Source organism: Amblyomma americanum, chromosome 9 (genome assembly GCF_052857255.1).
Source record: "Amblyomma americanum isolate KBUSLIRL-KWMA chromosome 9, ASM5285725v1, whole genome shotgun sequence".
Taxonomy (NCBI): Eukaryota; Metazoa; Arthropoda; class Arachnida; order Ixodida; family Ixodidae; genus Amblyomma; species Amblyomma americanum.
Window position 1 is genome coordinate 136,159,084 of NC_135505.1, and position 14,883 is coordinate 136,173,966.

Below are 14,883 nucleotides of genomic sequence, written 5' to 3' on the forward strand. Positions count from 1 at the left end.
TTGCACAGGTATGATAACGCGTGAACCGTCCTGTGCGGTATTTTTTTATGATGTGCTTTTAAAAAAGAAAAAAATTCCAACTGCTGATCACCTTTACACTGCTCAGTAGCGCTTCCACCGATTTCTTGGCGCCCGTACACCCATATTTGATAAAAGAGTGTAAAATATGGTAAAACGACGCAAAACGGACGAACAACACGTGAGGGGTAAGCAGTCGCTCGTTTATCAGCTTTTAGTTCGTCTTAATTCGTATTTTGCGGTATTTTCATTATTTTCAAAGCGTTTTGAGATCTAAATCCAACTTCTCGTTGTATTTGATGTTTGGTCGTTCCGAAAACAGCCAAAAAAAAAATGCGAATCTTCCCGCTCCGAAAATTGTTCCGATGTCAACCATGATCATCATTAGCGCGCAGTGCAACCACTTTCTGTTATCGGGCTGTTATCGTCCGCTGTGCGCGGGCGCTGATCATGTACTGTTGCCGGTGTCGGAGTGTTAAAAGTATTGTCACTCGCGTTAATTGCGGCTCATTTCGGCGCATATGCGTCTTGAGAAAGGACTGCTAATCACGTATGTAACCTTGCAGTGAGTACAAAATACAAAAGCGATCAACGTTGTTTTGTGTGTGTGTGTGCTCGTGTCGAAGCCGTTGATAAGCTTTGGCTGAGCGTATCTTGCAACGGCCAGAGTGCACACTCCCCCTGTTACCCATGTCACTCGGTCATTTTCAAAGGCTTTTGAGTCGATGCCTTCGAGACCGAACTTAATATATGTTGTATCGCCCATCATCCGGCAGACAAAAAATTCACTGCATGATAACTTATGTAGCAGTGCGACGCTACAAAAAGCCTAGGTACCAGAGATATATCGGCGATTAAAAACGAGCATTGGCCTTTTCCGTCATCGTACACCAGAGCAACAACCCCCCCTCCCCCCCAAACACACACACACACACACACACACACACACGCGCGCGCGCGCGCGCGCGCGCGCACACACGCAACAAAGATTACATAACAGGTCGACTCTCGCCCACGAATGCGTAATTCGGCTCGATTGTTTGCTTTTTTTTTTTGAGGGAGAGTTAAAGGGAGCCCGTGCCGTCGTATCGTATCCAGTCGGACGCGCAACACGCCTTCTTAGCCTGCTTCGCCTACGAACATCGCTGCGGGTTTTGGCGAGCCAATGAGTGCCTCTCGCATCTGATGTCTCGCAAGCTTTATGACGTCACGAGGCAGGATTTTGCGCGAGACCGGCACCGGACGTCGCTGTACGTGCGGCGCGGGAATGGCCATTTTTAAAACTTATTTGTAAATTATTAGCACATCTTTGAGGACTTGTACGCAGCTTTAACTCTAAATAGCCTTTACTCTACGTAATGCACACATTTTATAGCGACCTCCAATAACATTGCAGGCACCTTTTAAAATTATGCTGAAATGCACTATGCACACTCGGATTTTACATTGTCGAAGCATGAATGTAGAGTGCACATCAACCTGATGCTTTTCGCGTACATGTACACAACATGAACTGCTCTACTAGCAGGTATGTGGAATTGTTGATGACATGACCACAGCTGTCAAGCGAAATTTGCTGGTGTGTTTTCTGCGTTGCTTCTAAATCTCTACATAGCTGCTGGTGCTTTGAGGCAGAGTTGTTTTGTATTTTGTTTTAGCCGCATAACATTTCGAATTGTTCTAGGGCACTGGAACCGTACGTGGCTGAACTTGTGCTGTCATAGCACTAGAGGGGATGGCGTCGGCAAAAGAGGCAGTTATTCTGGTGACTGGAGGCACGGGTCTCATAGGAAAAGCCATCGAGACCGTTACCAATGAAGAAAAGAGGCCCGGAGAGCACTGGATCTTTGTATCGTCGAAAGATGCCGACCTTACGTAAGTATTTCTGTCCAATATCTCATGAACAATTGAGGATCGGCTCGTGTTTACTGATAAATGATACCATTAAAAGTGCATCTGGGTTGGGTCAGCCGTGATGGCATTTACATGTTTGGAGAGGAAACTGATGAAGACGTGAGATACACTGGGGTTTTGTGTGCGCTTCCCGTGTCTTCATTAGTTCTTTGTGCCAGCGCTTGAATTCTTCATCATGGCAGATTGACCTTTCTGAGATTGACCTTGTTAATGCATATAGCGTCCAATTTTTTCATGGCCTCTGTTTGCCAAATGTGAGCCCTGCAGAGGCCTTCCAGGCGGTGACTTGCATCAGTCCACAAGTGCTTCTATATGCTGCTGCATTGTGAGAAATTGTTCACCCTCAGGTTCCAGAGCAGCCCTTAGAAAGCATTCACTGTGTGACTTTGGCTTTGGATGAGTTTTACATCACTCATACTACAACATGTGAATTAGCATTGAACAAGCAAATGCCCATGATTGGTTTGAGGACCCTGTTTGCCATTAGACGTTATACTGCCCACGTAATGCTCGGAACTAACAATTCTGCCTCAAAGATTTCACCACTTTGTGGTGTGTTGATAATTCTTACCTCCAAGTTCAGAAATCCATTTGTAAACCACATAATTATGAGACTGCGTTAGAATGTCAGCAAAGCAGTTATTTGTATCTGCAACGTCTGCAATACTGTACTGATTTCCATAATGATCATAATGCCAGAAGAACAAGACATTGGGCTGGTTTCAATGAGGACGAGAACTACAATCAGTAGTGCTGCAGTCTGACTCCAGCACCTCCACTGAAGATCTTTGACTGGATGTTAAAATGCAGCATATTTCCAAGTGCTGTTATTCAATTAATGTAGTGCATTGGTGTAGTATTTTTTTAGAAATAGGCAGTGTCTAAGACTGGGACCAGTAGAATGTCCTTCCCCAATCTTTGGCTATGACTGTGTTTTTGTCTTTTGGCTGTGGCCGCTTTCTTAATCCTTGTGTTTCTTTACAAAAGAAGATAATGTTGGTAAAGTTGTTCTGACTGCAGTAAAAAGGTACCATAGTCTTTTCTGTATGCATTCCTTTATGAAACTAGCTGCTTGCATAAGACGGGGAAGTAAAATATGTTGTAGCAATTACACAGGACACCAATTTAATAGAAAAAAAAGGGTGCCTTAAAGCACTACTTACTATCAAGGACACTGATCTACAGACACAGAGCAATAGGCAACATTAAATGTGTTCTGTAGCCATAACTGCTTTTTTACTGTCAGAGAGCATTATCAGTGGAACAGTGGTCTCTTGCTTGGGAATTCTAATTAGTATGGTGCTGACAGGGACTAAATTGTGCAAAGACATCAAAATACCCTCAATAGTTCATATTGTTCGTTAGCCAGAAAATTATTGGTGAAAAACGCACAGGCTTCCTGCAAGCATAGCTTGTCAATTTGGCTTCTGCATTTTCCCTTGTGACAAGTCCCCGATGTGTTATGAGGAATATTAGAATACAGCTGCAATCTTAAATACCCTCAAGTTAACATTGTTCATTAGCCAGAAATGCAATATCACTACCAGACAACATTATTGACGAAACACGCACATGCTTCTTGCCAGCATATCTTATCAAGTAATGGAGAATGCCTCTTCTGTGTCTTTGTCTTTTACTTAAGCTGGTGCCAAGTTTAATATATCTTATCAATTTGGCTTCCGCATTTTTTCCTCCTGACAACTCCCCTATGTGTTATGAGGCATTGGAATACAACTACAATCCTCAACACCCTCAAGTTGATGTTGTTCATTTGCCAGAAATGCCATATCACTATCAGACAGCATTATTGACCGAACACACACACACTTCTTGCCAGCATATCTTATCAGTTTGGCCCCTGCACTTTCCCTCCTGACAGCTATGTGTTATGAGGAATTAGAATACTGCTGCAATCCTGATAGTGGCCAAAAAAGGACCATTTTGATGTCTGTTAATGTTCAGATTGAGTTCATATAATGCGTCATAGGCCCAAAAAGAAGTTCTGTTGAATGTTGCAGAGCAGACTGCTCCAGTTATGAAAGGGAACGCATTATTTGCATTCAACCAACTATTATCCTCATAAATCGGAGTGAAAGGCACACTTTTTCCTTTGAACGAAATAGTTTTCCTCTGGACGCATAATGCCCATCAGACATTTTCAACTTCAGTATAGAAATGGCATCAGAATTCATTCTTGTGTGCAACTTGTACATCCATGATGTCGTCATGCCCAATAAAAAAAAAACATAGGAAATTTCATTTGGAACCGATTGGACATTCCATTTGGTTCCAGTTGTGTTTTTAGCCACCTGAGCAACTGGACCCATTAGGCCCTAGGCAGTTATTTCAAAAAATATTCATAAAATATACCTCATAACTACCCAATGGGCATTAAAACCCCCTTGGACGTCCTGAGCCTGCACACCAGGCTCAACCCAGGTGGTCCAGGCCCAGGTGGTCAAAATTTCCGGGGCCCTTCACTACAGCGTCCCTCATATCCTCAGTCGCTTTGGGACGTGTTAAACCCCCATAAGCCAAATAAAACTATACTATACTATACTATAATATATTGTACTGTACTGCACTATACCCCTATAAACCATAAATTATTAATGTTCAAAAGGAAAACTGATTTGTGAGGACTGCAGAGTGACACTCAATCTGCTCGGTGCAACATTTGTACTACATAATAACTTTTATGGAAATTAAGGCCAACAGACACGCATACGCCGCACACAGGAAACATGCATACAGACACTAATAACATATATTAGCTCAATATGTACATGCAGAAAACACTATTCCGCGCCAACTTATATACCCATTTATGAGACTGTCATGCTGGGGCCAGTGGACTTGCCGTCTGAGCGCAGTTATTTTATTTAATTTCGATCACAGTGGTAGTGTAGATGATGAATACAATTTATAGGTTAAGCTGCTGATAGCTCTTATTACCAGAACCTTATTAGTTCTGCCAAATTTGTCAAATATGCAAATGTTCTCGTGGATACAGTGGGTGCAGTTGGACAGACCAGTTGGATGCAGTTGGTATAAGCTCACCAGTTGGAAACTCGATTGGTTTCATTTTTTCTTTCTTTACTGGGTGCTTAATTCAGTTAACTGTTAAGGCTTAACAGCTGCCTTTTGCTGCAGTATATTTAGAACTTGCGCTTATTGTTCTATATGTCTCTTGTATTCCAAAGCGACAAGCAGCAGACAGAAGCGCTGTTTGCCAAGTATAAGCCCACACATGTCATTCATCTGGCAGGGACGAGTGCAGGCCTCTTCAGGAATATGAAATACAACCTCGACATCTTGGTCAGTTCCTTGTCTTTTACCTTCATTTTTTTCTTCTTTTTGTGTCTGCACATGTTTGCAAATTTAGAATTTTGTATAAGGCACGAATTGAAGCGGGGGGTGCCAAGGTGTGGACAGGAGGCTTTGTAACCCTCTCTGGCGCCTTCTTGACGCTTCCAGAACACTTTCGCAAAAAGAAGCACGTAGTCGTTGACTCACTCCTTCAAGTGCCGCCGCGATGGCTCAGTGGTTATGGCGCTCAGCTGCTGACACGAAAGACACAGGTTCAATTCCGGCCACGGCGATCGAATTTCGATGGAGGTGAAATTCTAGAGGCCCGTGTACTGTGTGATGTCAGTGCACGATAAAGAACCCCTAGTGGTCAAAATTTCTGGAGCCCTTCACTGCGCCGTCCCTCATAGCCTGAGTGACTTTGGGATGTTAAACCCTCATAGACCAAATCACTCCTTCAAGTACAGAAAAACTGTTTAAACAATGTTTTTGTGGTTCTAAACACCCTGATTTTAAAAATGTTGTAGAGATATTGTCTGTAAGTGTAAGTTTCATGCAAATTTATTGGTTAATGTTAATAGTGGCTGTCACGGTACTGCTTAGAATCGCATGGTCTGAAAAGATTGTTGTTTCCAGATTATTGTGCCCTGTAGTGTATCCGCAGACTAGTGGCTGGCTGTCAAGAGGCATTACCATAATGGATGTCACCGCCATTGGGAAACATGCGGTGAAGTTGTGAAGAAGTCGTGCATGGGGGTGTGGTTGCCTCTTTTGCTCTAGGGTCAGTGTATTAACTCTGCTATTTGAAACGTGTTGAACTATGCAATTTCGTTTCTTGCAGAGAGACAACATGTGGATAAATGACAATGTCCTGCACACAAGTTTTGAAACTGGTGTTCAAAAAGTGATCTCCTGTTTTTCCACTTGCGTATTTCCCTACAACACGACCTATCCTGTTGATGAAACTATGGTAAGCTGATGCTATTGACTTTTGACTTTGTTTGATAGTGAGCATTCATGATAAACTTTTCTTTCATAAGCAGAGTACCTTATGCGTGCGTGCGTGCAGGTTGAAGCTGTATTAAAACGAACACCCTGCTAGCGTGCAGTCAGTGAATACTCCCCAATTATGAGGCGTACTTTTTGTTTCATTTGTTTGGTTTTCAGTCAGCAGTTCCTCATCAGATCCGTGCTCTCTAATTCCTTTTTATCTTGGTACAGGTATAAGTTTGGTTCTTTTACTGTGAACTCTTTTCTTTCATTTTACTACCGACTGCACATTAGATATATGTAAATCTCATGTCATTTGTCATGATGTGTGAGCACTTATGTGAGCATGCTGAACCCAGGCACATAGTCAGTTTTCTATTTTTAAAGATACGGTGCTAGTAGGTATGCATTATCATCTACATTGGTTTGTCACAAATTTTTTTCTTGTCACATAAAAACTCTCACTTGCCACAAGCTTTGAACATAGCTTGAGATGTTAGAAACTGGGCCTGACTTGCATATGGTCTGTGCTGGAAAGGGTGCATAGTATAATGCTTGAAACAGATTTATTACCAGGACCTTGTGCTTCCTCATCCAGAATAAAAGTAATTGTGATGTAGCATTTGTAGGCATACTTTTAAATAATCCAGTCATTTTTCCTATGAACCTGGCCCTGCAAAGTTGCATGAATCCATTCTTCAGTATTGTTATCATCATCATCATCATTTAGTCCTTAACCCCCCAGTGAACTTGGACGAGACACACTCGTTATAAGCTATCTGCAAAGTTGCATGAATCCATTCTTCAGTATTGTTATCATCATCATCATCATTTAGTCCTTAACCCCCCAGTGAACTTGGACGAGACACACTCGTTATAAGCTATCTGCCATTTCTGGTTTGTGATTAGTCCAGCTTGCCGAGCTTTCTAGCACTCTGTGTCTTGTTTAAGGCGAGTAGGGCTAGTCTGAAGCATTTTTGTAGTTTGCCAACAGATGGCAGCAGAGGTACTAAATGACCATTTTGGCACCATTTTCAAAACAGAAATGTCCTATATGGGGTTAAATGTCCTCAAAAGAGGAATTGCAGAAGAAGAGGGCAAAGAAAATATAGCTCAATGGTCATGATTAAATACACAGCGGTTGGATTAAACCTTCAGCACGCTTATTCTTTTTTCTCCGCAGATCCATGAAGGCCCACCGCATGACTCCAACTTTGGGTACTCATATGCCAAGAGGCTGACCGACATCCAGAATAGGGCGTACCATGCCCAGCATGGGTGCAAGTTCACCGCTGTGATCCCAGTAAATGTGTTTGGACCGTACGACAACTTCAACCCCGAGGATGGTCATGTGTTGTCGGGCCTTATCAACCGAACCCACCAGGCCAAATGTAGGTTATGTTGCTTTACATTTTGTACTCTGAATACGTAGAGGAGTTTTGATGCACAATGCATTTAAAGGACTGCTTCTCGAGTTTCCTTGTCCTCAGTTTTTGAACAGGAGTTTCAAAAAGTATCCATGCTTTTATCCCTCATAATAAATGGAAGAAATACGCCAAAGGAGTCATACAGGGTATTTCTGTAATGTCGATTCCTATATTCGTTGTCTAAAAATGGAAGGTTTAAGTCTATGATTACAGTTGCATTACTTTGATAGGCTAATAGTGGCGAAAATGTGTACGGAGCTCTATTAAACAATGAGTCATCCATAATTTATGATCATCGCCCATTGTTGTAGTCATATCAGCAACATTGTGATCAGTGCCATCATCATTACTGTGATCACCTGCAGCTGGCTTGACTGAAGTACAATCTGGAGCTTATGCAGATTCAGCACAAACACACCACACTGAAAGTTTTGCAGAGACCTCATCTTTTTCATGCTGTGCCCCATGAATTGCATTGTTCTTCTGTGAATTTGTCACTATAAGCACAGTGCTTATGTATGTGCAGTATGACAAAAGCCAAAAAAGAGCTACTCATACTTTTTTATCATTTACTTTCAAGAGGCCCAAACCTGGTTAGGAGTGCTGTCACTGCTGTTGAAACGGTTGCGTGTCGCTTTCAGTGCATGGGACTCCCCTGGAGGTGTGGGGCTCAGGCAAGCCACTGCGCCAGTTCATCTACTCCCTGGACCTCGCGCGGCTCATTGTGTGGGTGCTGCGTGAGTACAGTGAAGTTGACCCCATCATTCTCTCAGGTGGGTGAACCCCTCTGTGTTCTACCAAATTTCCTAGCTGATCCACACAGGCGCTTTTATGCCTTCATTTTTGCATTCACAGAAATGAACTGAATACGGATAAATCACCTTAGTGGAACTTTTTGTGAAGCGCTAGTTGATGCATGCCTAGGAAAAGGATTTTGGCACAAAGTGGAACACGTGGCGAACACAGGATGAGTGGCAGTTTAGAAGAACTTGTGTTTGTGATAGTTGGTACAGGATTAGTCATATGTTCCCAGGCCACATGGTCTGCTGTATAGCTTGGCGACTGTGAAGCTACTGAGGTCCTCAGGGGGTGAGGGTGAGACTCCTCCTCACCATCCACAAATTTTTAGCTTTGCGGCTTGTCATAAATGCCCCCATCAATGGCTCAGATGGAGACCTGGGGCCTGCGGACACTTGAGCAACCCTGTACTTCCTTACGGAGAGGATTCTGGCTCAAAGAACGCATGCTCAGATACAAAATGAGTCGCAGTTTAGAAGGACTTACTATTGGGCTTGTTGGTACCGTCTTTGCCAAAAGTAACCTGATGATGGGGTTTGCTTTTTAGCCATTTAGTGAAGGACTTTATGGAACCCCTTAAGCTGTTTAAGGTAAGGAAAACCGTTCTCCTCTCCTTTTGAGGCCTTTTGGTATTTAGGGATGCTGTAAAACCTCCGCTGTACGACTGAAAAGCAAAGCTCGTTGCCTGGCTACTTTTGGTAAAGATTGTACATGCGTAGGAAGAGGCTTCTGGCTCAAAGAGGAATGCATTCGGTGTAGAAAACAGAGGGCAAGTTCCCAATGGAAACAGAGTGCAGAGAATACAGCAAGTGCACGTCTTGTACATTCTGTACTAAATGCATGTTTTCCTCTCTGGGATAACAAGTTGCAGCATAAAAGCATTGACGAGGAAGACGCACGTTGCAACACGCTACTGACATCCGAGTTGTCAGTCGCACGCTGTCCTGCGTGTCTTAATTCCTCGTGAGCGGTTTTAAGTAGCACTAACTTATAGTCCGACAGATTGAAGCACCAAATAGTTCAGCAACAACTTTTACTTGAGTATGTTTTCCTGTGTGTCAGAATCCTCTTCCAAGGAATAAAGTGCTGTGAATAAGTAGCAGGACCAAAGCTGGAGGAATCTTCTCAGCATGAGCAGAAATAAACTGGCTATGGGACAGTGACCCATTTTCAATGATGTCCAGAATTATGTTACTGGTCCTCCACCAGCCATATGTGTCTCACGTGGTATATGACACTTCTAGACTCATTAATTTCTCCACCATATTCACAGTATAGATTTTATTAGTCTAGGTTTCTCGTTCTATCCATGCGTCATCGCAACACTTGCCCATGGGCACTTCGCTATATTTTCAGCTGCAGTATGCCGACTTACATGTGCTTTCTCTAATTCATACATGAAATGTTGTTGGACAAAATCGCATGGAGAATTTGTTGTGAATGATGCTTCAAAGGTACCGTACCAAATGCAGCGTCAAATGCAAGAAATGCTGTCATGCTTGACTACAGGACTTGAGCTCTGCACAGTACCGCATCATATTGTTAGTTGTACTCCAGCTTTGCTTTCGTGTTGTTCAAGGCCAGCCTGACCTTTAATACTGACACGAGTTTCTGTTGTCACTGCTCAGCAGTGGGAACTAGCAGTGATAATCATGCCTTAGCCTGTCTTTATCTCTTGCAGGTGACGAAGAAGATGAAGTGAGCATTAAGGATGCAACCAGGCTTATCACTGACGCCTTCGACTTTAAAGGGGATGTCGTTGTATCCTTGTCTTATTGTTTACTGCAGTCTGTCTGTTGGACGTATGCTGTCCTCTGGAGATGCTAATGTGTGGGAAATAACATACATTGACGTATGGCCAAAAAACCGTAACAGTGACCATGCACTCAAGTCATGGTTTCATCTGGATTATTGAGCCATAACTTATCATAGTTTGGACCTGAAGTTAACGAAGTGAAAAGTCACTCGTCACTTTGTCATCCCTCTCCCTCCAACGGCGTGCTCTGTCCGCGCAGCCACCATAGAGAAAGAAGGGGGCGAAGGCTGCCCATGGGACAATGCAGGCGCCTCTTCCCTGCCTTTTCTGCTGCTGTTGGGCGATTGAATCACTGGGAGAATGGAACCATTGCTTCATTCTTAAGCTTCTGTTTTCGGCATTTTCAGCTTAAAGAAGCTCTGAAAAGGGCTCTAATAAAACTGCAGTATAGCTGGGATGTTAAAGCATGCCTCTTCACGAATACTGCCCAGCAAGAAATTTTTAACGTGCTTTTTAGAAGCTGAGTTATCTGTAGTCAAAATTTGAATTCCAGCGTCTTCGCGCTTTTCCCTCTCCTCTCGTCACTTTTTGCACGCTGGAAGGTCGGCGCTCCTCCGCCGGCCCCACCTCTGAGAGCGAAGCTTCCTGACCCGCCGGAGCTACACGGCTAATTGGCCGTGGCCATGGTAGCTGCTTGACGCCTGAAAGAATCTAACCAGTAGCCACCTCTCAACATGCATACGTACATGCGAGCGACGGAGGAGGGTGCGAGCATAAAAATGTCGCCGGAAAGGGCTCGTCAACTTTCTTGCGTGATTGTGGGTCCTCTGCTGCTTGTAGCAGTGTATTATTTGGCTCAGGTGTTCATGACAACACAGTGCCGTGATTAAGCGAGTTTATGTGATGTGCTTTCCTTGGAAAGTTATTTTCAGAGCTCCCTTAAGCTTTCAACGTCAGCTCTAAATGATGTCACTCCTGAGAAAAGATGATGGACGTCAAGCCTTTGTTAATTTTTGTTCATTAATCACGATTAAAGCGTAACAAGACCACTGTGAAACCCATTTTCCTCAAATCCTGTGCACTAGTTTTCATTTTGCGTTTGCACGAAAAATGCGTTTAGTTTGTTTTTTCTAACAGCCTGCAAGAACAGAAGGTGATGTTATTAAATCTTCAACTGGTCTATTCTGTCTTCCTTGACGGGCGCCGTTAAGTTCGACACATCTAAAGCTGATGGCAGGTTCAGGAAGACTGCCAGCAACAAGAAGCTGCGGCGCTACCTACCGGACTTCAAGTTCACTCCCATTGAAAAAGGTGCAATGTCATATGATGAAGTCGACATCTTAGTTTAGTGTTACTTTCTAATCCTGGAAATCAGTGCTTGTGTTTATATTCTAAATGGCTAGTGTGACATCTTTAAGGGGGGAGCCTGATCTTGAAAACAAAATTTTATTAATGTAGTAATACTTATGAAATCTTCAAGGAACATGTATTTTCATGTTCCGATTCTAAATATGTCATTTAATTTCATGTAAAACAATTCCTTGAGCACTTATGTAATTTTTATGCATGTATCTTGTGGAGAGCTTTGAAAAAATTAGCTGCAGAAAACTTGCTGATATGTATGCCACTGGATTCTCTTGATACTAAGGAATGCAATAAGGGTAAAATTGTCTTCCTGCCTATCATAGAACTTTAGTTATAGGGTTTTGAAGTTGTTGCTTCAGAAATGAGAATAAAAGTGTGTATTCTAGTTTCTGAAGTGGCAGCTTCAATACTCTATAACTAAAGTTCTATGATAGCCAGGAAGACAATTTTACCCTTATTGCATTCCTTAGTATCAAGAGAACCCAGTGGCATACATATCAGCAAGTTTTCTGCAGCAAATTTTTTTCAAAGCTCTTCACAAGATACACGCATAAAAATTACATAAGTGCTCAAGGAATTGTTTTACATGAAATTAAATGACATATTTAGAATCAGCACACAAAAATACATGTTCCCTGAAGGTTTCTTAACTGTGACTTCATTAATAAAACTTTTTTTGCCAAGACCAGGCTTCCCCCTTAAGTGGGGACGAAATTACTTTATGGATCTATAAAATGTGCTGTACCCACCGTGCTAGAGAAATGAAAGCAGTATTTCCCTGCAGTGCTCTGCCAACGCACATCCACTTACATCAATTCATGTAATTTGTCAGGAAGATTAATATCTGTGATGAAGCTTGAATTCAGGTACAATGCGTTTTATAAATCAGTATAAATATTGACCGCTTAGCGATATGTCTCAGAAAAATATTTTTGATTAATTATCTTGAATATACGTATAGTGCTATTGTAAACTGACTGTTTACAACACTGCTGGAATACCTATCCTTTTAAGATCTGAAGAATTCACGTGGTTGACCTTTTTGTTTTTTTCTGTTCCCCTACAGCCTTGAAAGAAACTGTTGACTGGTACGTCAAGAACTATGAAACTGCCCGAAAATAGCTGCCCTAGGAATACACTGTTCTTTTGTGTTTGGTTGTGCTTGGGATGGATGCAGGGAGTGTGGATGACTGTCGAATGTACCAAATGAAATTAATCACATGTTGCTTAAAACCCGATGTGCGTGGTGTTTTTTCTTTATTGCTTTAGGTTGACTTCTCACTGTTTGAAATAGTATTTGTGGTTTAGTTAGCCTCCAGTGCATGCAAGACTGGAAAGCATTGATTTTGGCTTTACGATTCACACTGCTCATATTAAAGAACTCCAGGAGATCAGACTCAATTAGAAGCTCTACATCATGATGACCCTCGTAGCCCATAGGCAGTTTTGGCTAGCTAAGCCATCCATACTAAACAGTCATTTTCAGGTGTCTCGCTGAAATATATTCATCACTGCATTCGTGAGATGCTTTCCTTTTTCTTTCTGGCTGCTTTTCAATTCAATTTAGTTCAATTTTTATTGCATCAAGGTTAGAATTGATTACAAAACTTACATACGGAAGGAGGTCCCAGAGTCAGCAACTGTACTGGGACCTCCTATAAATGAAAAATCAAGATATAAAGCAGCAATGACAGATCGTACAATAAATCATAAATATAGATACAAAGTAATTTAAACATTCGGGATGATCAGAACATAGTTCTGCGATTCATAGGTAAAGCACATGTCGTTGAAATAACACTATTAGGCAGAAGAAAACAACCTGAACAAATACATTGAACAACACGTCTCACAGTGGAATGAGACATGGCAGTACAGAATTCTAGTGTCTGAATACAGGAAAAATGTTTACCATGCAGAGCTGATAAGTATTAAACATTCGTCTTCGGGTTATCAGGAGTCATTTTCTATAGACAACAGGAAACTTTTAACTTGCTAGGCAAATCTGCTTTTGTTTAGCGATTTGATGATGACTGGTAACGCAGTCCAGAGCATGATAGCAGATAAATTAAAAGTTTGTTTGCCATAATCTGTACGTACTATAGAAAGTAATAAATTTTTGTTCTTTGCAAATCGTGTTTTTTTATCATGTATTAGAAAAACTTGTGGGATAGGTGATATATTCTGCATCAGCCAGATTTGCTCAGGTAACACAGTTTCGCAGCAAATGATGCAGAGATCATTTAACTTGGGCATCAGCTGGACATGCAGTTCTAAAATTAGGTCCATCAAACATTTATTTAATGGAGCCCAATTTTCAAATTCCAGTGTTGATATGATGGTGGTGGTGGCGGCCTTTGCCCTCTAGTAATAATTTATTTAGCATTCTTTGTGGGTGGCACAGGCATTCATTGGTAGCGAAAAGGAATTCGTAAACTGCCCATACCATGAAAGCTTGCTGATCCTGACGTGAAAAAGCAAAAAAAAAAAACTGTTGGCGTTGGATTCACACAGTGCCAGCTGTCTTCATGAGCAAACAGTTGATTGCAATATGCCTGCTGCAGTTAACTGTTGGAACATATGTTTCTCTAATGTTTTAAATGTCTGCTTCCATCCCAGTGTACTTTGTTTTTCTTTCTTAACTCCCAGAATTAACACCCCACCCTGTGCCTGGTAGGGGTGCCGCTCTCCCTGTAAGCCTCCGTTAGATTTACGCACGCCTTTGTGGCATTGTGCCAAGAATGGTGTCAAAAAACAATTGGGCATTTGCATCTCGTAACCGTTGATTAGGTGCAGTTAAAATTTCATTGATGCATGACTGCGAGGAATTTGCAAGTATTGAAAACAGATCTATAATGATGCCCCTGCCACACGGCAAATTTAATGTCAAGTCCTCCTAGTTTGGTATTTGAAGCGAAAGTTGAGGATTATGCATGTGGCGCGAGTTCGCTACACGGCAAATTTCGCAATAGCGAACGGTGCGCAAAATCGGCTCTCCTGTCAAAATGCGGTACGTTACCGCACGTGTAAACCTGAAGATTTTGTGCAAAAGTTTCACTCACCGCCCCCGGGTGGGCTCGAACCACCAACCTTTCGGTTAACAGCCGAACGCGCTAGCCGATTGCGCCACGGAGGCGAGCTGAAATTGGGTCATTACGAAGGATTGTTGTTACTGGTCCGCCAAGTCTACGTTCTCTCTTATGTTTACTAGCTTTATGTTATTTACATCCCTTTATTACCTACCTACTCGTAGACATGCTTGCGCACTACAGCGCTTGGTGATAAAAATTTATACGCCTCAAATAC

General features: G+C 42.3%; 1 protein-coding gene and 1 non-coding gene across 4 annotated transcripts; one reads left to right on the top strand and one right to left on the bottom strand.

Annotated features, from left to right (window-relative positions):
- Positions 1–404: 404 nt before the first annotated feature.
- On the top strand, positions 405–13,710 carry LOC144104491 (GDP-L-fucose synthase-like). Of its 3 annotated transcripts, none has more exons than XM_077637542.1 (9): positions 405–568; positions 1,703–1,893; positions 5,136–5,250; positions 6,083–6,211; positions 7,415–7,622; positions 8,300–8,431; positions 10,138–10,217; positions 11,424–11,523; positions 12,644–13,710. In XM_077637542.1, exons 2-9 carry the CDS (start codon positions 1,754–1,756, stop codon positions 12,697–12,699), a joined length of 960 nt encoding a protein of 319 aa, XP_077493668.1. In that variant the 5' UTR covers positions 405–568; positions 1,703–1,753; the 3' UTR covers positions 12,700–13,710. The 3 variants fall into 3 exon arrangements, with proteins under 3 accessions (XP_077493668.1, XP_077493667.1, XP_077493669.1); XM_077637541.1 differs by having other exon boundaries at positions 417–583; XM_077637543.1 differs by lacking the exon at positions 405–568 and adding an exon at positions 1,290–1,308 and having other exon boundaries at positions 12,644–12,813.
- A 929-nt stretch (positions 13,711–14,639) lies between these two features.
- TRNAN-GUU (transfer RNA asparagine (anticodon GUU)) lies at positions 14,640–14,713 on the bottom strand. The gene has a single exon. It is a non-coding gene; the product is annotated as a tRNA-Asn (tRNA).
- Between the last annotated feature and the right edge of the window lie 170 nt (positions 14,714–14,883).